Source organism: Trachypithecus francoisi, unplaced genomic scaffold, assembly GCF_009764315.1.
Source record: "Trachypithecus francoisi isolate TF-2019V2 unplaced genomic scaffold, Tfra_2.0 Lachesis_group15, whole genome shotgun sequence".
NCBI classification, from domain to species: domain Eukaryota; kingdom Metazoa; phylum Chordata; class Mammalia; order Primates; family Cercopithecidae; genus Trachypithecus; species Trachypithecus francoisi.
In genome coordinates this window covers 112,796,336-112,818,212 of record NW_022681460.1, presented here as the reverse complement: position 1 = coordinate 112,818,212, position 21,877 = coordinate 112,796,336, and the positions used below count along the sequence as shown (strand labels likewise).

At 57.5% G+C, this 21,877-nt stretch overlaps 1 protein-coding gene across 5 annotated transcripts; it reads left to right on the top strand.

Moving 5' to 3' along the window:
• Positions 1-9,245: 9,245 nt before the first annotated feature.
• On the top strand, positions 9,246-21,810 carry E4F1 (E4F transcription factor 1). 5 transcript variants are annotated; one of them, XM_033236120.1, is made up of 14 exons: positions 9,246-9,550; positions 14,435-14,586; positions 15,628-15,733; positions 18,215-18,408; positions 18,499-18,619; positions 18,841-18,993; positions 19,095-19,267; positions 19,510-19,719; positions 19,955-20,063; positions 20,241-20,458; positions 20,652-20,850; positions 20,928-21,070; positions 21,150-21,212; positions 21,285-21,810. In XM_033236120.1, the coding sequence occupies exons 1-14, from the start codon at positions 9,394-9,396 to the stop codon at positions 21,639-21,641; spliced, it is 2,355 nt and encodes a 784-aa protein (XP_033092011.1). In that variant the 5' UTR covers positions 9,246-9,393; the 3' UTR covers positions 21,642-21,810. The 5 variants fall into 5 exon arrangements, with proteins under 5 accessions (XP_033092011.1, XP_033092012.1, XP_033092009.1 ...); XM_033236121.1 differs by having other exon boundaries at positions 20,928-21,018; positions 21,285-21,303; XM_033236118.1 differs by having other exon boundaries at positions 9,328-9,550; positions 14,355-14,586; positions 19,958-20,063.
• The last annotated feature ends 67 nt before the right edge of the window (positions 21,811-21,877 follow it).

Genomic DNA, 21,877 nt, shown 5'->3' with positions numbered 1-21,877 from the left:
CCGGGGCGCTCATTGGCTCAGCGCCTCGCGCCCTCCACCCATTGGTCTGCACCTTCGCCAATCCGTCCCCGCCTCCCGCGGGCTGCAGGAGGTCAGCGCCAATCGGCGAGGGCCGGTGCGGGGAGGCGGGCGATCATTGGGTACCGGGCTCGGGGCGCCCCGGTGATTGGCTGGCAGGGCGCCAACCGGCATTCGGAGTGAAGCACTCGCTGCGGAAATGCTGCAGAGGGGAGAGTAGCGCAGGCGCAAGACCGGTACTCCCCGACGGCCGCTGGGCCGCTCACCCATTGGAAGCGAGTGGTCAGCCTGGGTGACGAGGCCCTTCACGGAGTGACCCGGGCCAGGCCGGCTGCCCATTGGCCGGTCTCTCCCGCGGGCACGGGCGGGGCTCCCGCAGGAGCGTCGCGGGAGAGGGCTGGGGCCGCAGGGGCCGAGGCACCTCCGCCGACCGCGCCCGTGCCTCTGCCGTGGACGCGCTCGGGACACCGGGCCACCACGTGGGTCGCTTACCGGCCAGTCTCGCGAGCCAGCCCGGGGCTCCTTCCCCGGCAGGCCTGCGTACTCGCCTCAGTCCTTTGCGAAAACGCCTTCCCTGTGCCTTGGAGGTCACACGAACCAGACATTACCAGGCCGTGGGGTTAGGGTCTAAGGACACTGCCTAGAACCTGGTACTCAGTGATTGCTCGCCGTCATCGTCAATTATTAGGTATTTAATTGAAGCAAAACATTACACGGCCGGGCGCGGTGGCTCACGCCTGTAATCCCAGCACTTTGGGAGGCCGAGGCGGGCGGATCACAAGGTCTGGAAATCGAGACCACGATGAAACCCCGTTTCTACTAAAAATGCAAAAAATTAGCCGGGCGCGGTGGCGGGCGCCTGTAGTCCCAGCTACTCGGGAGGCTGAGGCAGGACAATGGCGTGAACCCGGGAGGCGGAGCTTGCAGTGAGCCGAGATCGCGCCACTGCACTCCAGCCTGGGTGACAGAGAGAGACTCCGTCTCAAAAACAAAAAAAACCACATTACATTAAAGGGTATGAAAACTGTGCAACTCGATGGAAGTTTTACATTTTTATTTATTTATTTATTTATTTATTGAGACGGAGTCTCGCTCTGTCGCCCAGGCTGGAGTGCAGTGCCGAGATGTCGGCTCACTGCCAGCTCCGCCTCCCGGGTTCACACCATTCTCCTGCCTCAGCCTCCCGAGTAGCTGGGACTACAGGCGCATGCCGCCACGCCTGGCTAATTTTTTGCGTTTTTAGTAGAGACGGGGTTTCAGCATGTTAGCCAGGATGGTCTTGATCTCCTGACCTCGTGATCCGCCCACCTCAGCCTCCCAAAGTGCTGGGATTACAGGCGTGAGCCACCGCGCCCGGCCGGAAGTTTTACATATTTACATGTATATATAAATTTTGCGACAGGGTCTTGCTCTGTCTCCCAGGCCAGAGTGGAGTGGCCGGATCACAGCTCACTGTAGCCTTGACCTCCCAGGCTCAAGTGATGCTCCTACCTAAGCATCCAAAGTAGCTGGGACCAGAGGTGTGAGCCACTATGCCTATTTTTTTTTTTTTTTTGAGACGGATTTTTGCTCTTGTTTCCCAAACTGGAGTGCAGTGGCACGATCTCAGCTCACTGCAACCTCTGCCTCCTGGGTTCAAGCAATTCTCCTGTCTCAGCCTCCCGAGCACCTGGGATTACAGGCACGCACCACCATGCCAAGCTAATTTTTTGTATTTTTAGTAGAAATGGAGTTTCACCATATTGACCAGGCTGGTCTCAAACTCCAGACCTCAGGTGAACCACCCGCCTCGGCCTCCCAGAGTCCTGGGATTACTGGTGTGAGCCACCACGTCCAACCTAATTTTTTTTTTTTTAATTTAAATTTTTTGTAGAGACGGAGTCTCACTATGTTGGCCAGGCTGGTCTCCAACTCCTGGCCTCCAGTGATCCTCCTGTCTTGGCCTCCCAAAGGGCTGGGATTACAGGCGTGCATCACCGCACCCAGCACATTTTTTATATATGTATATGATTGTGTAAACATAACCCAGACCAAAGTATAAACTATTTCCAACACTCCAGGAAGTTCCCTCTTGTTCCTATCCAGTCAATAGCAGATAGCACATTGCCAACTACTTTTCTGACTCCTATCACCATAGAGTCACGACCAAGCCTCTGGACTGCTTTATACCTGGGATTATACGGTATGTGCTTCTGGCTCTTGCTTCTATGGTTTAACATAATGTTTGTGAAATTCATCCTTCTGGCTGGGTGCTGTGGCTCACGCCTATAATCCCAGCCCTTTTGGAGGCCAAGGCGGGCAGATCACCTGAGGTCAGGAATTGGAGACCAGCCTGGCCAATATGGTGAAACCCCGTCTCTACCAAAAGAACAAAAATTAGCCAAATATGGTGGCACATGCCTGTAATCTTAGCTACTTGAGAGGCTGAGGCAGGAGAATCGCTTGCACCTGGGAGGTGGAGGCTGCAGTGAGCCGAGATTGCACCACTGCACTCCAACCTGGGCAACAGAGCAAGACTCCATATCAAAAAAAAAAAAAAAAAAAAAAAAAGCCGGGCACGGTGGCTCAAGCCTGTAATCCCAGTACTTTGGGAGGCCGAGACAGGCGGATCACGAGGTCAGGAGATCGAGACCATCCTGGCTAACATGGTGAAACCCCGTCTCTACTAAAAAATACAAAAAACTAGCCGGGCGAGGTGGCAGGCGCCTGTAGTCTCAGCTTATTCGGGAGGCTGAGGCAGGAGAATGGCGTAAACCCGGGAGGCGGAGCTTGCAGTGAGCTGAGATCTGGCCACTACACTCCAGCCTGGGCGACAGAGCGAGACTCCGTCTCAAAAAAAAAAAAAAAAAAAAGGCTGGGCGCGGTGGCTCACACCTATAACCCCAGCACTTTGGGAGCCCGAGGGGAGTGGATCATGAGGTCAGGAGATCGAGACCATTCTGGCTAACACAGTGAAACCCCGTCTCTACTAAAAATATGAAAAAATTAGCTGAGCGTGGTGGTGGGGGCCTATAGTCCCAGCTACTTGGGAGGCTGAGGCAGCAGAATGGTGTGAACCCGGGAGGCAGAGCTTGCAGTAAGCCGAGATTGTGCCATTGCACTCCAGCCTGGGCAACAGAGCAAGACTCCGTCTCAAAAAAAAAAAAAAAAAAAAGAAAGAAAAAAAAAAAAAAGATGACCTTGACCTTGAGCAGAACTGGATTTGACAAAAATCACACTCTGCGTTTACCACAGGGCAAGAGGTAGCTGATTTCAGACAACGGCTGGAATGGGGACTGTTGATGATACCCAGCCACGGGCCGTCTTGTCCCACACTCGCCCGGCTGCCTTGGCTTACTGGGCACTCTGTGAGCATCTAGGCTGCGGCACCACTGCTCCTTACCTTCATTACCTCCTCAGAGTCACAGGACAGGCCTGAGAGGCAGGGATTATTCATATCTCCATTTATAGATGGCCAAACTGAGCCACGGAGAGTCGCAGGCTGGATAAGGTTGAGTTGGGATTAAACTCAGTCGACCCCAAAGCTGAGCTCTGCCCCATCTGGTCGGCTTAACATCCTCAGAATGTGCCTGTATGTCTGCAGGTGGGAGGGAAGGCATGGTCACTTGTGGGGAAGGTCCTGGCGGAGGCTGGGAGGGAAAATGCGCTTGAGAGGAGAGGACTGACTTTGGGAACAAGGTGACGTGGCCCTGCATCTGGGGGTAGAGGACCCCTTTGGGTGCCCCCCACACAGGAGGCATTCAGTCTCTATCTGTGAGGGGATGACTCCACTGTCTCCCCAGGTAAGCATCTTCTACTGCAAGCTGACCTAGGGATGACTTTCAGTGGCACAAAAACAGACACTATTTCACGTTAACAGAGTTGAATCAATTTACATTGCAATAGAAAACATGAGTAGCTCGCTGGGTGTGGTGGCTCACGTCTGTAATCCCAGCACTTTGGGAGGCTGAGGCGGGTGGATCACCTGAGGTCAGGAGTTTGAGACCAGCCTTACTAACATTGAGAAACCCCATCTCTACTAAAAATACAAAATTAGCTGGGTGTGGTGGCGCATGCCTGTAATCCCAGCTACTCGGGAGGCTGAGAGGCAGGAGGATCATTTGAATCTGGGAGGCGGAGGTTGTGGTGAGCCAAGATCGCACCATTGCACTCCAGCCTGGGCAACAAGAGTGAAACTCCCACTCGAAAAAAAAAAAAAAGCTGGGTGTGGCAGCGTGCGCCTGTAATCCCAGCTACTCAGAAGGCTGAGGTAGGAGAATCACTTGAACCCGGAAGGCAGAGGTTGTGGTGAACAGAGATTGTGCCACTGCCTGGGTAACAACAGCGAAACTCCGTCTCAAAAAAAAAAAAAAAAAAAAAAAAAATATATATATATATATATAAAACAAATGTATATATAAAAAACATATATTAACAAATATATATAAAACAAATATATATATAAAATATGTATATGTAGCCATTGAATCAGTGTTTTCACAGATGTATTGCTTCTTTTTTTTTTTTTTTGGGACGGAGTCTCACTCTGTCACCCAGGCCGGAGTGCAGTGGCGTGATCTCGACTCACTGCAACCTCTGCCTCCCGGGTTCACGCGATTCTCCTGCCTCAGCCTCCCAAGTAGCTGGGACTACAGGCGCCCGCCACCATGCCCAGCTAATTTTTTGTACTTTTAGTAGAGACGGGGTTTCACCATGTTAGTCAGGATGGTCTCGATCTCCTGACCTCGTGATCAGCCCGCCTCGGCCTCCCAGTGCTGGGGTTACATGTGTGAGCCACCGCGCCCGGACTCACAGATGTATTGCTTCTAATGAGTTAAGCTAAAAAGAGGGATGTTGAAAAAGGATGCAAGTGACACAAAAAAAAAAAAGTAATTTAAATGTTCTTCAACATGGGATTGGCTAAATAAAGGATTTTGGAGGCCGGACATGGTGGCTCACACCTGTAATCCCAGCACTTTGGGAAGCTGAGGTGGGCGGATCTTGAGGTCAGGAGTTAGAGACCAGCTGGGCCAATATGGTGAAACCCTGTCTCAATTAAAAATACAAAAATTAGCTGAGCGTGGTGGCACATGCTTGGGAGGCTGAGGCAGACTTGCTTGAACCCAGGAGACGGAGGTTGCAGTGAGCCAAGGCTGCACCACTGCATTCTAGCCTGGGTGACAGAGCAAGACTCTATCTCAAAAAAAAAAAAAAAAGGATTTTGTGGTTCCTGTTTGGGTCTGGCCGTGGAATGTCCACAGGCATAATTCTGTTGAGCCAGGCTGAGGCCTGCATGGAAAAGGAGGCCATCTGGACAAAGGGAGGCTCTAGTCTTGCTGCCTGTGCCTGGCCTCTCTGCCTTCCAGGGGCCTGTCCGTTCCTGTGCCTGCCAGTGGCCTGGGCTCCAGCCAAAGCAGGGCCTGAGGTCACCTGGTCAGGATGCCCTTTTCTTTTTGAGACAGGGTCTCACTTTGTTACCCAGGCTGGCTGGCAGTGGTGCCATCTCAGCTCACTGCAATCTCCACCTCACCAGGTTCAAGCAATTCTCCTGCCTCAGCCTCCCTAGTAGCTGGGATTACAGGTGTGCGCTACCATACCTGGCTAACTTTTCTATTTTTTTTTTTTTTTTTGGAGACGGAGTCTCGCTCTGTCGCCCAGGCTGGAGTGCAGTGGCCGGATCTCAGCTCACTGCAAGCTCCGCCTCCCGGGTTTACGCCATTCTCCTGCCTCAGCCTCCCGAGTAGCTGGGACTACAGGCGCCCGCCATCTCGCCTGGCTAGTTTTTTGTATTTTTTAGTAGAGACGGGGTTTCACTGTGTTAGCCAGGATGGTCTCGATCTCCTGACCTCGTGATCCACCCATCTCGGCCTCCCAAAGTACTGGGATTACAGGCTTGAGCCACCGCGCCCGGCCAACTTTTCTATTTTTAATAGAGATGGGGGTTTCTGCTGTGTTGGCCAGGCTGGTCTCAAACTTCTGACCTCAGATGATCTGTCTGCCTCGGCCTCCCAGAATGCTGGGATTACAGGCGTGAGCCACCGCTCCCAGCCCCCTTTGCCTCTTAAAGGCCTCACCTCTTAATGCTGTTACATTTTGGGGATAAAGTTTCAGCACGGGTTTAGAGGGGACAAACATCCCATCCATACCCCTGATTCCCTTGGATACCGGCTTCTCAGTTACTCCTCAGCACACCATGAATGGAGGTGTTTTGGGGCTCTGTGCTCACCTCCTCCCTGGCTTCACCTCACCCACCTGTCTCCTGGTCCTCCTCCCCAGCAGCTCGCCAGAACCCTCAAGCTCCAAAAGCTCCAACCTGCTCTTCCTTCTGTTTGCCCTACTCAGAGACTACCCATCCTGGCTCTCAGTGGCTTTCTGAGCCCCCTCCTGCTTCTGCTTGAGCCCTAAAATATCTTTTTCTTTCTTTTTTTTTTTCTTGAGACAGAGTCTTGCTCTGTTGCCCAGGCTGGAGTGCAGTGGCGAGATCTCAGCTCACTGCAACCTCCGCTTTCTGGGTTCAAGCAATTCTCCTGTCTCACCCTCCCAAGTAGCTGGGACTACAGGCACCCACCACCATGCCCGGCTAATTTTTGTATTTTTATAGACGGGGTTTCACCATGTTGGTCAGACTCGTCTTGAACTCCTGACCTCAGGTGATCTGCCTGTCTCGGCCTCCCAAAGTCTTAGGATTACAGGTGTGAGCCACTGTGCCCAGCCTAAAGTCCCTTTTTCTGCGCAGCAGTTAGAGGGATGTTTCTGAAACACCCACCATCATTCCCTCTGCTCAAAACCTCTGCAACCTGCTCGCAGAAAGCGGGCCCATTGTTACCCCAACCTCACTGCTGATGACATTACCTGAGCCTGGAGGTGGAGGCTGCAGTGAGCTAGGATCACACCAATGCACTCCAGCCTGGGTGGCAGAGTGAAACCCTGCCTCAAAACAAATGAACAGCGCCGGGCGCGGTGGCTCACACCTGCAATCCCAGCACTTTGGGAGGCCGAGGTGGGTGGATCACGAGGTCAGGAGATCGAGACTATCCTGGCTAACACGGTGAAACCCCGTCTCTACTAAAAATGCAAAAAAATTAGCCAGGTGTGGTGGCGGGCGCCTGTAGTCCCAGCTACTTGGGAGGCTGAGGCAGGAGAATGGCATGAACCCGGGAGGCAGAGCTTGCAGTGAGCTGACATCGCACCATTGCACTCCAGCCTGGGCAACAGAGCGAGACTCCTTCTCAAAAAACAAACAAAAAAAGTCACATATTGTAGTCACATATGTTCACAACAGGTCAATTGGTCATGGAGGCAGATGGCACACAGGTGTCTACCCAGGGCTGGCAGGGAGGGGCGGATGGGGAGTCACTGCTTAAAAGGTATAGGTTCCCTTTCAGGGTGCTGAAAAGGTTCTGGATCCACATAGCTGTGATGGTTGCACAACACTGTGATTGTCGCTAATAGTAAATTTTATGTGTATTTACCACAATTTTTTTTTTTTTTGAGACGGAATCTTGTTCTGTTGCCCAGGCCGGAGTACAGTGGCATGATCTCAGCTCACTGAAACCTCTGCCTCCTGGGTTCAAACAATTCTCCTGCTTCAGCCTCCCAAGTAGCTGGGATTACACGCGTGTGTCACCACACCCAGATAATTTTTGTATTTTTAGTAGAGGCGTAATTTTGCCATGTTGGCCTGGCTGGTCTTGAACTCCTGACTTCAGGTGATCCACCCACCTCAGCCTCCCAAAGTGCTGGGATCACAGGAGTGAGCCACTGCGCCTGACCCACAATTTTTAAAAAGTATGTAAGTGGGCTGAGGCGGGCGGGTCACCTGAGCTCAGGAGTTCTAGACCTGCCTAGGCAACATGGCAAAAACCCATCTCTACAAAATATACAAAAATTAGCTAGTGGCGGGTACCTGTAGTCCCACCTACTTGGGTGGCTGAGGTGGAAGCTGCAGTGAGCTGAGATCACAGCACAGCACTCCAGCCTGGGCGACAGAGCAAGGTGCTGTCTCAAAAAAAACAAAATCTGGCCAGGCTCGGTGGCTCACACCTGTAATCCTAGCAGTTTGGGAGGCCAAGATGGACGGATCATCTGAGGTCAGGAGTTCAAGACCAGCCTGGCCAACATGGTGAAACTCTGTCTCTCCTAAAAATACAAAAAATTAGCCAGGTGTGGTGGCAGGTGCCTGTAGTTCCAGGTACTCGGGAGGCTGAGGCAGGAGACTCGGTTGAACCCAGGAGGCGGAGGTTGCAGTGAGCCAAGATCACGCCACTGCACTCTAGCCTGCCTGACACAGCAAGACTCCATCTCAAAAAACAAAAACAGGCCGGGTGCAGTGGCTCACACCTATAATCTCAGCATTTTGGGAGGCCGAGGCGGGCGGATCATGAGGTCAACAGCTTCAGATCATCCCGGTCAACATGGCGAAACCCTGTCTCTACTAAAAATACAAAAATTACCTGGGTGTAGTGGTGCGTGCCTGTAGTCCCAGCTACTCGGCAGGCTGAGGCAGGAGAATCACTTAAACCCAGGAGGCAGAGGTTGCAGTGAGATCGCGCCGTTGCACTCCAGCCTGGTGACAGAGTGAGACTGTCTCAAAAACAAACAAACAAACAAACACCCCAAACAAACAAAAACCAAAAACAGCCCTCATCCTCAAAACCAAAAATTCAGTGTGGCCGGGAGTCGCGGCTCATGCCTGTCATACTAGCACTTTGGGAGGCCCAAATGGGAAAATGGTTTGAGGCTGGGAGTTTGAGACCAGCCTAGTCAACACAGCGAGACCTCGTCTGTATTTAAAATATATAATATAAATAAATTTTAAACAATTTAAAAAGTATATAAAAGAATAAAACAGCTTCGCAAAGCTACCCATGAGCCATCCCCGACCGGTGTTCTTCTCCCGTGACCTGGGTAATCATCCTGGGAGTCTCTAACACTCGAGGCGGTCAGTGGGCAGCGAGCACCGCACCCCTGGTTGGAGCTGTGGCTGCTTCCTAGCAGCAGCCGCGGGCGAGGCGACCTGTCCTTAGGTCCGGAAGCTCTGGGGCGCGGCTGCCTCGCACCCGTCAGTCCGCTCGCCCCTCGCGTTCTCTGGCTCTCAAATCCCAGTGCAGCCTCAAACAAAGGTTCTTCTGCCGCCCCGCCCCCTGACTGTCAATCTGCTCCACCGTAACCAAGCCCTCCTCACAGTCCCGCCCCATCTTCGCTCTCAGCTGGCCCGGCCCCGCCTCTGCCCTCTAAGGCCACACCGCTATCCCGGCCCCGCTCCCAGAATGTCCGTCAATCTGCTCCGGTTCCGCCCCGCCCTCCTCTCTCCGTTCCCTCACGCCGGCCTCGGCGCGGCCCGTTGTTATGACGACATGGTCGTAAATCCGCCATCTTCCTGCGGCGCGTTGCGACATGGAGAGCGCGATGGCAGTGCGGGTGACGGCCGCTCATACGGCAGAAGCCCCGGCCGAAGTCGGGCGAGAAGCGGGCGAGGGTGCGGTTGCGGCGGTGGCCGCGGCCTTGGCCCCCAGCGGCTTCCTCGGCCTCCCGGCGCCTTTCAGCGAGGAAGGTAACCAGGCCGACCCGGAGGGTGCGGCCGGGGTGGGGGCCCGGATGGCCCGAGCTGCGGGCACGATCGACCCTCCCAGACCCAGACACCTCGCGGATCTCGCGGGGCCCTCACAGCCCTCCATGAGACCCCCAGGTTTGCGGCGACCCTCACGGGCCTCTCCTGTGGGGCGCTCGTCATCCCCCTCGCTCCGGTGTGCGCCCACAAGTGCTCGCGGGTTGCTGAGCCCCCGGGCGCCCTGTGTAGACATTCGCAGACGCCGCCACCGCCGACCCTGCCCCTCGGGCCGGCCTCCCGGCCCCTCTCTGCCTCCGATGCCTGCGTCTGGCCTTCCCCTCCTCTGGGCCCCTTCCCCCTTCACCTGATGGGCCTCTAGGGCCCTGTTGGTGGTTCCAAGAGGTTCCTGTTGGTTGTCGGTTTCTCTAGGATCTGGGCTCTGGGCCTGTCCGTAGGGAGGCAGCAGAGCCTAGTGCAAGAGGACTGGTGCACTGCAGCCAGCCTGTGGCACCGTCCCGTCCCACACTTGCCACTTTCTAGCTCTTTGATCCTGGGCAGGTGACCCCACCTCTGGGAACCTCTATTTCCACTACAGAATGGGGCAGCGGCTTCTGCCAGTAATGTAACAAGCCCTTATACTGCGTTAGGATTTTTCATTCTCTCTTTTTTTTTTGAGACGGAGTCTGGCTCTGTCGCCCAGGCTGGAGCGCAGTGGCCGGATCTCAGCTCACTGCAAACTCCGCCTCCCAGGTTCACGCCATTCTCCTGCCTCAGCCTCCTGAGTAGCTGGGATTACAGGCGCCCGCCACCTCGCCCGGCTAGTTTTTTGTATTTTTTAGTAGAGATGGGGTTTCACCGTGTTAGCCAGGATGGTCTCGATCTCCTGACCTCGTGATCCGCCCATCTCGGCCTCCCAAAGTGCTGGGATTACAGGCTTGAGCCACCGCGCCCGGCCGGGATTTTTCATTCTCAAACCAATCCTGACAGGTGGACGTTATTGTTATATTCTTTTTGGGGATGAGGAAAATGGAAGGTTGGAGACGTGAAAGTGACCGGGTGGGTCGGGCGCGGTGGCTCACGCCGGTAATCCCAGCTCTTTGGGAGGCCGAGACGGGCGGATCACGAGGTCAGGAGATGGAGACCATCCTGGCTAAGACGGTGAAACCCGTCTCTACTAAAAATACAGAAAAAACAAAATTAGCCGCGTGTGGTGGCGGGCGCCTGTAGTCAGGAGGATGAGGCGGGAGAATGGCGTAAACCCTGGAGCTGGAGCTTGCAGTGAGCCAAGACCCGGCCACTGCACTCCAACTCGGGCGACAGAGTGAGACTCCGTCTCAAAAAAAAAAAAAAAGAAAGTGACCGGGGTCACCCAGGTAGTAAGTAGCAAGGATTGGATTGGATCTTTCCTCTGTGAAGGCCGTTAACTTCCGGGCTCTGCTGCCTCACGAAAGCATCATGAAAATTAAAATAGAGATTGTGACCTGGCGCGATGGCTCACACCTGTAATCCCAGCACTTTGGGAGGCCAAGGTGGGTGGATCACCTGAGGTCAGGAGTTCGAGACCATCTTGGCCAACATGGTGAAACGCCATCCCTACTAAAAATACAAAAATTAGCCGGGCGTGGTGGCGCGCATTTGTAATCCCAGCTACTTGGGAGGCTGAGGTAGGAGAACTGCTTGAGCCCAGGAGACGGAGGTTGCAGTGAGTCGAGATTGCGCCACTGCTCTCTAGCTTGGGTGACAGAGCAAGACTCTGTCTCAAAAAAAGAAAAAAGATTGCGTGTCATGTGCTGAGAGCAGTGTTGGGGATGCACTAAGGGCCCATTCCTGGGGGCACTGAGAGCTTTTGGAGGTGGAGCTTGGGTCTGTACCCTCTGAGCTTGTCCCATGAGGCTGCAGATGGCTGGGCACTGTGGCTCATACCTGTAACCCCAACACTTTGGGAGGCTGAGGTGGGAGGATCACTTGAGCCCAAGGAGTTCCAGACCAGCCTGGGCAACATAGTAAGACCTCGTTTCTATTTTCTTTTTTGTTTTTGAGACAGCGTTTCTCTCTTGTTGCCCAGGCTGGAGTGCAGTGCTGCGAACTCGGCTCACCGCAACCTCCGCCTCCTGGGTTCAAACTATTCTTCTGCCTCAGCCTCCCGAGTAGCTGGGATTACAGGCACATGCCATCACACCTGGCTAATTTTGCATTTTTAGTAGAGACGGGGTTTCTTCATGGTGGCCAGACTGGTCTCGAACTCCCGACCTCAGGTGATCTGCCCACCTCAGCCTCCCAAAGTGCTGGGATTACAAGTGTGAACCACCATGCCCGGCTCTTGATCTGTTTACAAAAAAAAAAAAGGTTGGGCGCCATGGCTCACGCCTGTAATCCCAGCACTTTGGGAGGCTGAGGCGGGCGGATCCCGAGGTCAGGAGAGCGAGACTATCCTGGCTAACATGGTGAAACCCCGTCTCTACTAAAAATACAAAAAATTAGCTGTCGTGGTGGCGGGCGCCTGTAGTTCCAGCTACTGGGGAGGCTGAGGCAGGAGAATGGTGTGAACCGGGGAGGTGGAGCTTGCAGTGAGCCGAGCTCGTGCCACTGCACTCCAGCCTGGGCGACAGAGTGAGATTCCGCCTCAAAAAAAAAAAAAAAAAAGAATGCAGATTGGGTCAGACAGGAAGGGAGGTGGTTAATAATTAGGTTGAGGGTGGTCTTGTCTTTGTCCCCATAGGACTCATAGTCTCTGCCTTTTTTCCTTGCCCCTTCTCGTTCCAGCTTGGGGAAGGGCAGTGCCGTCACTGCGAGGGGTCCCTTTAGAGGTTGCCGGGCCTTGCTGGGCCTGCTTGTGGCCTTGTTTAGTGTGAAATGGGCTGGGTGTGTCCCCTTCTAGGGTAGGGGGTTCTTCAGTGGCAATGCCCTGGAGCCGAGTGAGACACGGGAGTTGGGGGAGAAGGGGAAGTGGGTGGTGCGCACCTCAAAGCTTGGTTTGTAACTGGGAGCCATCAGGAGGGGACAACTCTCTGTTGAGTGGCCCTCTGCAGGGGAGTCACAGCTGTGGTTTTGCCCTTTCTCTGCCCTCGAAGTCAACAGTAAACATTTGTTCAGCTCCTTCGGGCATCAGGCCTGGGTTTGATCTTGATGAGGGACTGAACGTGAACGGTCAGAGCTGGCAGGCTATCATGGAAGCAGAAGGAACAGCGCCTATCCCTTTGTGTAAACAGGCACTGTCCCTGACACTCAGCTGTTTGGTGACCTTGAACTTCAAGTCATTTTCCTAGGATGGGAATAGTTCTCTCCATTTCCGCAGGGTGCTGGCAAGATTTGGTGACGTCTCCAGTGAGGTGCTTGGCACACAGTAAGGGGGTGGTCTCTTCTGCAGGACTGGGGTCCGGCACAGCGATGGTGACGGGTTCAACCTTGGGGACCAGTAAAGTCCCAAACAGTGAGCAGAGTGGTCCCTACGTTTGCCTCTCAGCCAGGGCCACTGGGCATCAGCTCATTTCACAGACGAGGAGATGGCCACTCACATGCCCCGGGGCGCGCTCAGCCTCCCACAGCTTTTGTTTGTTTGTTTTGTTTTTGTTTATTTTAAGACACGGTCTTACCCTGTTGCCCTGGCTGAAGTGCAGTGGTGCAATCATGGCTTACTGCAGCCTCCACCCCTGGACTCAAGCCTTCCTCCTGAGTAGCTGGGACTGCAGGTGCATATGCTACCACACTTCCACACTTGGCTGTTTGTTTTTTGGTTTTGTTTTTTGAGACAGAGTCTCGCTCTATCACCCTGGCTTGAATGCAAAGAGGTGGTCTTGGCTCACTGCAACCTTCGCCTGCGGGGTTGAAGTGATTCTCCTGCCTCAGCCTCCCAAGTAGCTGGGATTACAGGCATGCGCCACCAAGCCTGGCTAATTTTTTTTTTTTTTTTGAAATAGAGTCTCACTGTATTGTCCAGACTGGAGTGCAGTGCCGTGATCTCAGCTCACTGCAAACTCCGCCTGCCGGGTTCACGCCATTCTCCTGCCTCAGCCTCCCCAGTAGCTGAGACTACAGGCGCCTGCCACCACACCTGGCTAACTTTTTTGTATTTTTAATAGAGATGAGGTTTCACCGTGTTAGCCAGGATGGTCTGGATCTCCTGATCTCATGATCTGCCTGCCTCGGCCTCCCAAAGTGCTGGGATTACTGGGGATTACTGGCGTTAGCCTAATTTTGTGTTTTTAGTAGAGATGGGGTCTCACCATGTTGGTCAGGCTGGTCTCGAACTCCTGACCTCAGGTGATCCACCTGCCTCGGCCTCCCAAAGTGTTGGGATTACAGGTGTGAGCCACCACGCCTGGCCTAAATGTTTTAACAATGCTTTAAAAACATTTTCCTTTTTTTTTTGTAGAGTCGGATCTTGCTATGTTGACCAGGCTGGTCTTGAACTCTTGGGCTCAAGCTATCCTCCCACCTCGGCCCCTTAAGGTGCTGAGATTACAAGTGGGAGCCACCATGCCCGGCCCCAACAGTCTTAAATCCTGGTCCTTTACTGTCCCCAGCCGAGCATGGAGGAATCCCTCTGCCTCCAGCCCCTCTCTGGGCCTGTCACTACTGAGGTGAGGGTTTTGGGCATGGCAGCCTTAGCAGATGCCTGCAGCCTAAGCATGCTGTCAGGGCCACCCTCTGCTGGGTGCTGACCTCCTGAAGATGGGTCTGGCCCCTGCAGACCTGCAAAGGATGGGGGCTGTACCCTGGGGTGACCTTGTTTTGGGCCTGAGTGTGTTCTCAGCAGCCTGGGGAAGGAGCTGTGCTTCTGACGGCCTCCTGGGGGAATCTGTTCTAGGGCTGGAGGGCAAGCCAGACAGGGCCCTGGCTGCCCAGCCTCCACCTTCCCAGGCCCTGCTGACAGCAGGCTCCTTGCAGATGAGGACGATGTGCACAGATGCGGCCGCTGCCAGGCGGAGTTCACCGCCTTGGAGGGTTTTGTTCAGCACAAGATTCAGAAGGCCTGCCAGCGGGCCCCTCAGGAGGCCCTGCCTGCCACTCCTGCCACCACAGCGTTGCTGCGCCAGGAGGTGAGCCCCCACCCACCCTCCCATCCCCTCCCGGGTTCACCTGACAGGCGGGGGAGGTGGCCGCACTCCAGGATGGACCTGTGCAGCCGGTTCTGGGGCCCACGTGGGCGGGCAGAGGGCAGGCATCTGGCTGCGGTGTGGGAGGGTCCGGGTGTGTGAGCCTGTGGTGCTCTGGGGTGTCCTGGAGGGCCTGTGGTGGCACAGCCTTCTTGGCCGCCTCTGGCCGAAGCCCGTGCTGTTGGGGGCTGGGATCTCTTCTTTCTTGGAGTCCGAGGGTCTCCTTGGGCTCTGGGTGCCATGGCAGCTTCTGTCTCTTTGGCTTATCTTCTATCCTGTGCACACAGTCCCTGGGGACTTCATAAGTGCAGTGTGGCCCTGGGGATCCCACCATCTCGTCATCAAACGGCAACCTTTGCTGAGCCCCATGCCCGGCTTGGGCTGAGCGCACAGGCCTGTGAAGCCCGCACATGCCGCGGTGGGCACTTGTCTGCATTGAACAGTCAGGAGAGCAGGCTCAGAGAGTGGTCAGTGGTCTCCGGCCACCAGCGGGGCATGGCCCAGACGACGCTGGACCCTGTTCACCCCACTCTGAGCCTGTGCTCTTTACCTGCCCCTCCCAGAGGTGCCCCTCCTCCAAGAAGGCCTCTAGTTCACACCCCCAGGGCCCTCTCCTCAGACCGCTCTGCCGGAAATGGCGGGCTGGGACTGCACTGTTGTTCCTGCAGGCTGGCCCAGCTTCCTGCCAGAGTTGCTGGTCCCTCCCTGCAGGTGCCCTGTGCTCCAGGTCCAGCCCATGTGGCCAGAGGCGTGAGAGTGACGGCGCTGACCCTGGCCATGGGTGAAGGGGCTGGCCTGGGACCTGTGGTCCTGTTGGGGAAGAGGAGAGCCCCCACCCCAGCCGTCCCAAGGACATGGACCCAGGCCTGAGCATCACAGGCCACACCTCCACAGCTTTACACTGGCAGAGCCCAGGCCTCTTCTCTGAGAACTAACTCTAGAGCATACAGACGAGTCCCCTCTGTTTTCTGCCCCCTTTGGCAGGTGGTGCCGGCAGCCCCAGGCCCAGAGGAGCCCCTCACTGTGGCCCACATCGTAGTGGACGCAGCCTCCCTGGCAGCAGACATCAGCCACGCACCTGACCTTGTTGGTAAGCCGACTGCCATGGATCACTGGCCTGATAGACCTTCGTGGTTGGGGCCAGAGGATGGGGCCTCTGCTTCCTGTATGCTCATCTCTCCTGAGACCAGGGCCTGGCTGGGAGGGGCCACGGCCTCATGGGAGCTTTCTGAGGGCACAGCCTGCAGGAGGAGGGAGTGTTGGGCACCGGGCCTTCCTCAGGTGTCCATAGTGGCTGGGGGCACACCCAGGCACCAGGGAGTCTTCGGGCTGTGCTCTCTCCCCCCAGCTTTCCCGGGTGGTCTCTGCCCTGTCCCTCCCAGAATTTTCCCCACTTCCTGCCACCCCCTGGTTCCTGCTCCCTGCCCGTAGGCAGCAACATCTACCAGGCACCCACCAGCATGGCCCACTCGCCTGGCAGCGGCTCTGGAGGGTGGGTGCAGAGTGGACGGGACTCTGCCGCCTCTCTAGCTGGGCTTGGACTTGCTGCTGTGATGGCCTGCCCTCCCCAGTGCTCAGTCTGGTGTGGGGGTGGTGATCGCTGCTCTGGTCCTCATGGGGCTTTTATGAGCGTGCAATGCCAGCCCTTTTTGATGGCTACTTTTTAAGTGAAGGCGTCTCCCTGATGTGCTGTGGGAGGGGCTGTTGTGAGGTCTGGATGGGCAAGCTCTCACTCATCGGGGACAGATGTGTGTGCAGGGGGGACATTCAGAGGCAGCCAGGGCCTGGGCAGGTTGAGGGAGCCAGGGGCTGCTGGGGTTGGGGGTGCGACAGGGGCGAGTGGCTGGGTGTGCAGACGTAAGGGAAGGAGCTGTCTGGGGCCTAATGCTGTGGGAGGTGGGGTGGAGCATGGCTGCTGCCTGGGGAGCCTGCTGGACCGGGGCCGAGGCAGGCAGGGAGTGGGCAGCTGGACAGGAAGTAGGTTTGGGCACCAGGTGGAACCTGGCCTTTGGCAGCCCTTGGTACCGGCTGCGGCAGGAAGAGGGGGTGGAGGAGCCGTGCCAGAGGCCAGCCCCAGGCCTGGGAAGGGCACTAGCGAACAGGCCGCTCTCCAGGAGGCAGCCGGGGCACCTGTCTCACCTCCGTGCTGCCTTTCCCTGGCATTCCTGCGACCAAGACACTCATCAGTGCCACTCAGAGCTGGGAATGTTTATGTGGGAGGTGGGGCGGGCTCTGGCCCTGACCTGGCGTTTGGATGGTGGCATCATCTGGGAGCATGAACTCCCTAGGTTCTGGCGGGGTCTCTGGGCTGGGTCTCTGGCCACCCAGGCCCCTTTCCACCCACCTAACCTCTAGCAGCCCCCAGCCTTAGGCTCAGCACCCCTCCCTGTGCTTCAGGGACCCCTCTCGGCACCCCTGCCCCTCTGGCATCCCTGGGATTTTCCCCTTTGCAGGCATATCCTGGGCACCCTGAGTGTGCCCTTGGCCAGTCAGCAGGCCTGGTGGGCTGAGTCCAGGGCTGCTAGCTCTCCTGTTGGCCTCCAGTGGAGATGGCACAGGGTCCTGCCTGCTGGTGGCCAAGGGCTGGGGCAGTGCCGGGTCCTGTCTTTGGGGGTGCAGGGGTGCGGTCAGCTGTATGGGCAGTTGGAGCCCACCTCCAGGCCCTCCTGCCTCTTCCGCGGAAAAACTTTGTGTCTCCTCTGTGGCCTGGCAGCAGCCATGTTCCCCCAGGTCCTCCCCATGAGGGGCCTCTGTCCTTTGGAAGATGACTCCTGGGGCGTGGAGCGTCGAAGCCAGGGCTCGGCAGGAGAGGCTTTTCATTGTTTCTGAGTCACGGGCTTTTGTTGTGTTTCAAGAGAACAGCTTGTCAAAGCGACGCCAGCCGGACTGAGGTGGTTCCTAAGAAGGGGCTTCACAGCTGTTTCCCACTTGTCATCTTTATGAGCAGAAAACGTGAAGTGGGTTTACAACCTAGCTTTGCACATTGTCAGATTTTCCCCAGCACCCTCCAGAAGTGCAAAAGCCCGGCTTCCTCGCCTCAGGCTGTCCCACGTGTCTGGAGAGCAGTCACTCTCCCAGGCCAAGCTGGCCTTAGGACGGGACTCTGGCCAGGCCTGCCTGTCCCATTACAGCGGCCTGGCCCATCTCCTGTGATGGAGGAGTGGCCCCGGACGCATATCCTCCCTATGTTGGTGGGAGCAGTGGCAGGAGCAGTGGCAGCGAGCAGGACAGGCGGCTGTCTCTTCACCCAGGGACCTTGTCACCAGGATTCGCCTGTCCTCCTGGCTTTGGGGATGGGCCATCTGTGTTCCATGGTGGGTCTCCCTGTGGACACATTTGGGGGCCCTGGAGCACCTCTGGGAAGCCTGACGGAGTCGGGAGATGTCTCTCCACTGCTCACTCTGACCTGGAGAGGTGAATGGGGTCTTGGCTGCTGCTCGGGCCTGTGTGTTGAGGGCTCAGTGCAGGTTGGGTCCAGGATGTGGCTCAGAGCAGCAGGTCCCCTCCCCTGGAGCCGGCGGTCTCTGGGTAGGGGCAGGTCTTGGGGCTTAGGCCAAGATGCCTCTCCTAGGTGGTGGGCACATCAAAGAGGTCATCGTGGGTGCTGAGGCGGAGCCGGGGGACAGTGAGATGGCCGAGGCCCCGGGCAGCCCCCACCAGCAGGGACTGGGGCTCGCAGGGGAGGGTGAGCCGGCCCAGGTGAAGCTACTGGTGAACAAGGATGGCCGCTATGTGTGTGCACTGTGTCACAAGACCTTCAAGACGGTGAGCCGGTGTGCGGGGAGCCAGTGTGTGGGTGGCAGGCCCCCTCCTGTTCCCCTAGGAGGGCCCTGAGCTGCCACGCCCTCCCCACAGGGCAGCATCCTCAAGGCCCACATGGTCACTCACAGCAGCCGCAAGGACCACGAGTGCAAGCTCTGTGGGGCCTCCTTCCGCACCAAGGGCTCACTCATCCGGCACCACCGGCGGCATACGGGTGAGCTGGCCGCACCTGGGGCTGGAGCCCTGCAGCCCCCCAATGGCTGGCCCTGGGCTGGGGCTGGAGCCCTGCAGCCCCCCGATGGCTGGCCCTGGGGTGCCCCAGCCTCGCATTCCCCAGCTTTGGGGGATGAGGCAGGGGCCCCTGCCTGTCTTCACCTTGTCACCTTGTCGCCAGCCTGCTGGGGCTGCCTGGGGATGACTAGGTTCTTTCTGCAGACGAGCGCCCCTACAAGTGCTCCAAGTGTGGGAAGAGCTTCCGGGAGTCGGGCGCACTGACCCGGCACCTCAAGTCTCTCACCCCCTGCACGGAGAAAATCCGCTTCAGTGTGAGCAAGGATGTGGCTGTCAGCAAAGAGGACGCGCCTGCAGGTCAGCGTGACGCGGCAGCTGCCTGGCCCCGGGGACTGGCTGTGGACCCAGCCACCACTGGGGTGTGTGCGGGAGCTTCACTCCCTCACTCTACTTTGAAGGGTCTGGAGCTGGAGCTGCCACCTTGGGGACAGTCACATCATCAGTGACAGGCGAGCCCATAGAGACTTCACCTGTGATTCACCTGGTGACAGATGCCAAGGGCACCGTCATCCACGAAGTCCACGTCCAGATGCAGGAGCTGCCCCTGGGCATGAAAACCCTGGCCCCAGAGGTGGGGGTGACGGGGGGCCCTGGAGGGCTGCTCTGTCTTCTGCCTGCTCGGTGCCAGTCTTTGTTCTGAGCACTGGCTCCAGGGGTCTGGGCCAGGCAGGCGAGGGCTGGAAGAGCAGGGCTGGTGGGAGCACCATGGGGGTCTGAGGGTTTGCACAAGGCTCCTGGCATGGGTCTGCCCCATGGGGTGGGTGCTGGATGCCAGGCTGCCTGGCCAGCCTCCTCTCTCTGCCTCCCCTGCAGCCTCCCGTCTCCCAGGAGCTCCCCTGCTCCAGCGAGGGCAGCCGAGAGAACCTGCTGCACCAGGCCATGCAGAACTCCGGCATCGCCCTTGAGCGCGCCGCTGGGGAGGAGGGTGCTCTGGAGCCAGCCCCTGCTGCTGGGTCCAGTCCCCAGCCCCTGGCAGAGGCAGCCCCGCAGCTGCCGGTACTGGAAGTGCAGCCGTTAGAGACAGTAGGTGCCAGCACCACCTGCAGGCTCCTCTCAGGGCTGGATCTTGGGGGCTGTCCCCATGCTGGCCTTTGCACTCCCTGAAGTGGCTTTCTGCAGTGACTTTGTCCATTGATCTGTTTACTGCCTTCCCTGGGGCCACGAGGGAGCCTGCCAGGGTGGGGCCCGTGGTTGTGTTCTTGGCATTGCCAGGGCACAGCCTGCCCCAGGTGCTGGAGGCCTTCCTGTGGTTCCCCAGCAGGTGGCCAGCGAGGCCTCAGCGGTGCCCAGGACCCACCCATGTCCTCAGTGCAGTGAGACCTTCCCGACAGCAGCCACCCTGGAGGCCCACAAGAGGGGCCACACCGGTGGGTGATGGGTGGGTGTGTGGCCCACAGCAGTGGATGGGCTATAGGTGACTGGGGTGCCTCTGGGTATCCAGGGTGGGTCCATAGACAGCAGGGAGCCAGGGGAGCTGTGGGCAGGTGGCAGGTGGCCTGGAGGGCCCGCCGGTGATGGGCCTGGCCTGATGTGTGTGGCTGCAGGGCCAAGGCCGTTCGCCTGCATGCAGTGTGGCAAGGCCTTCCCCAAGGCCTACCTGCTCAAGAAGCACCAGGAGGTGCACGTGCGTGAGCGCCGCTTCCGCTGTGGCGACTGCGGGAAGCTCTACAAGACCATCGCCCATGTTCGCGGCCACCGGCGCGTCCACTCAGACGAGCGGCCATACCCTTGTCCCGAGTGTGGCAAGCGCTACAAGACTAAGGTGGGCCTCTGGCCCCAGGACCCTGGCACCTGACCCCCCATCCTGCTCCCTGGCCCTGGCCCCGGTGCACCCCCTTCCCTGCCTCCACCGTGCTCAGTCTTGACCCAGCCCCTCCCTTGGGCCAGAAGTGGGAGGGGAGAGCTGTAGTCTGTTGTGACCGAGGCCAGGCTGGCACTGACAGGTGTCTCCACAGAACGCACAGCAGGTGCACTTCCGGACACATCTGGAGGAGAAGCCGCATGTGTGCCAGTTCTGCAGCCGTGGCTTCCGAGAGAAGGGCTCGCTGGTGCGGCATGTGCGACACCACACAGGCGAGAAGCCATTCAAGTGCTACAAGTGCGGCCGTGGCTTCGCTGAGCACGGCACGCTGAACCGGCACCTGCGCACCAAAGGTCTGGGCCCGTGGAGGCGGGAGGAGGAGGGGAGGGGGCTGGGGCTCCCCAAGCCCTGACTGAGTCCCCACCCGCAGGGGGCTGCCTGCTGGAGGTGGAGGAGTTGCTGGTGTCCGAGGAGAGCCCCGCGGCAGCCACCACCGTCCTTGCGGAGGACCCGCACACAGTGTTGGTGGAGTTCTCGTCCGTGGTAGCCGACACCCAGGAGTATATCATTGAGGTGGGTGTGGGGCCCTGGGACCAGGTTGGGACCCAGGGGCAACCAAAGCTGACATCTATCCTTCTGCCCATCTGCTCAGGCCACTGCGGATGATGCGGAGACCAGTGAGGCCACGGAGATCATCGAGGGCACCCAGACGGAGGTGAGGGGTGGGGCGGGCGGGGGCAGGGAGGCTCCCTGGTGCAGCCGCTTTCGCTGAGCCGTGGCCCTGCAGGTGGACAGCCACATCATGAAGGTGGTGCAGCAGATTGTGCACCAGGCCAGCGCCGGCCACCAGATCATTGTGCAGAATGTCACCATGGATGAGGAGACAGCGCTGGGCCCAGAAGCGGCTGCTGCCGACACCATCACCATCGCAACCCCTGAGAGCCTGACAGAACAGGTGGCCATGACACTGGCCTCAGCCATCAGCGAGGGCACTGTGCTTGCCACCCGGGCAGGGGCGAGTGGCACTGAACAGGCCACTGTGACCATGGTGTCATCAGAGGACATCGAGATCCTGGAGCATGCAGGCGAGCTGGTCATCTCCTCGCCAGAGGGCCAGCTGGAGGTGCAGACGGTCATCGTCTAGCATGAGGTCTGCGGGGTCCTGGCCGGGCAGGGACAGGGCAGAGGACCTGAGCGCCCTACCCACGCCTGCCTGGCCTGGTAGAGAAGATGGCACAGAATGGAGGTGCCCCAAGGTGGGCAGTGTACATAAGAGTTTCTTGTTGCTTTACAATAAAACATGAGAACCTGCAGCTTGTGATGTTGTGGCAGTGGCAGCCTCCGTGGATGGTGCCACCACCTTTGCCCAGGTCCCAGCAG

Coding starts and splice junctions, on each gene's coding strand:
- E4F1 (XM_033236117.1), top strand. CDS start 9,354: ATGGTCGTAAATCCGCCATCTTCCTGCGGCGCGTTGCGACATGGAGAG. Junction 9,551..14,354: donor GGCGCCTTTCAGCGAGGAAG/GTAACCAGGCCG, acceptor AATCTGTTCTAG/GGCTGGAGGGCAAGCCAGAC. Junction 18,409..18,498: donor GTCACAAGACCTTCAAGACG/GTGAGCCGGTGT, acceptor CCCTCCCCACAG/GGCAGCATCCTCAAGGCCCA.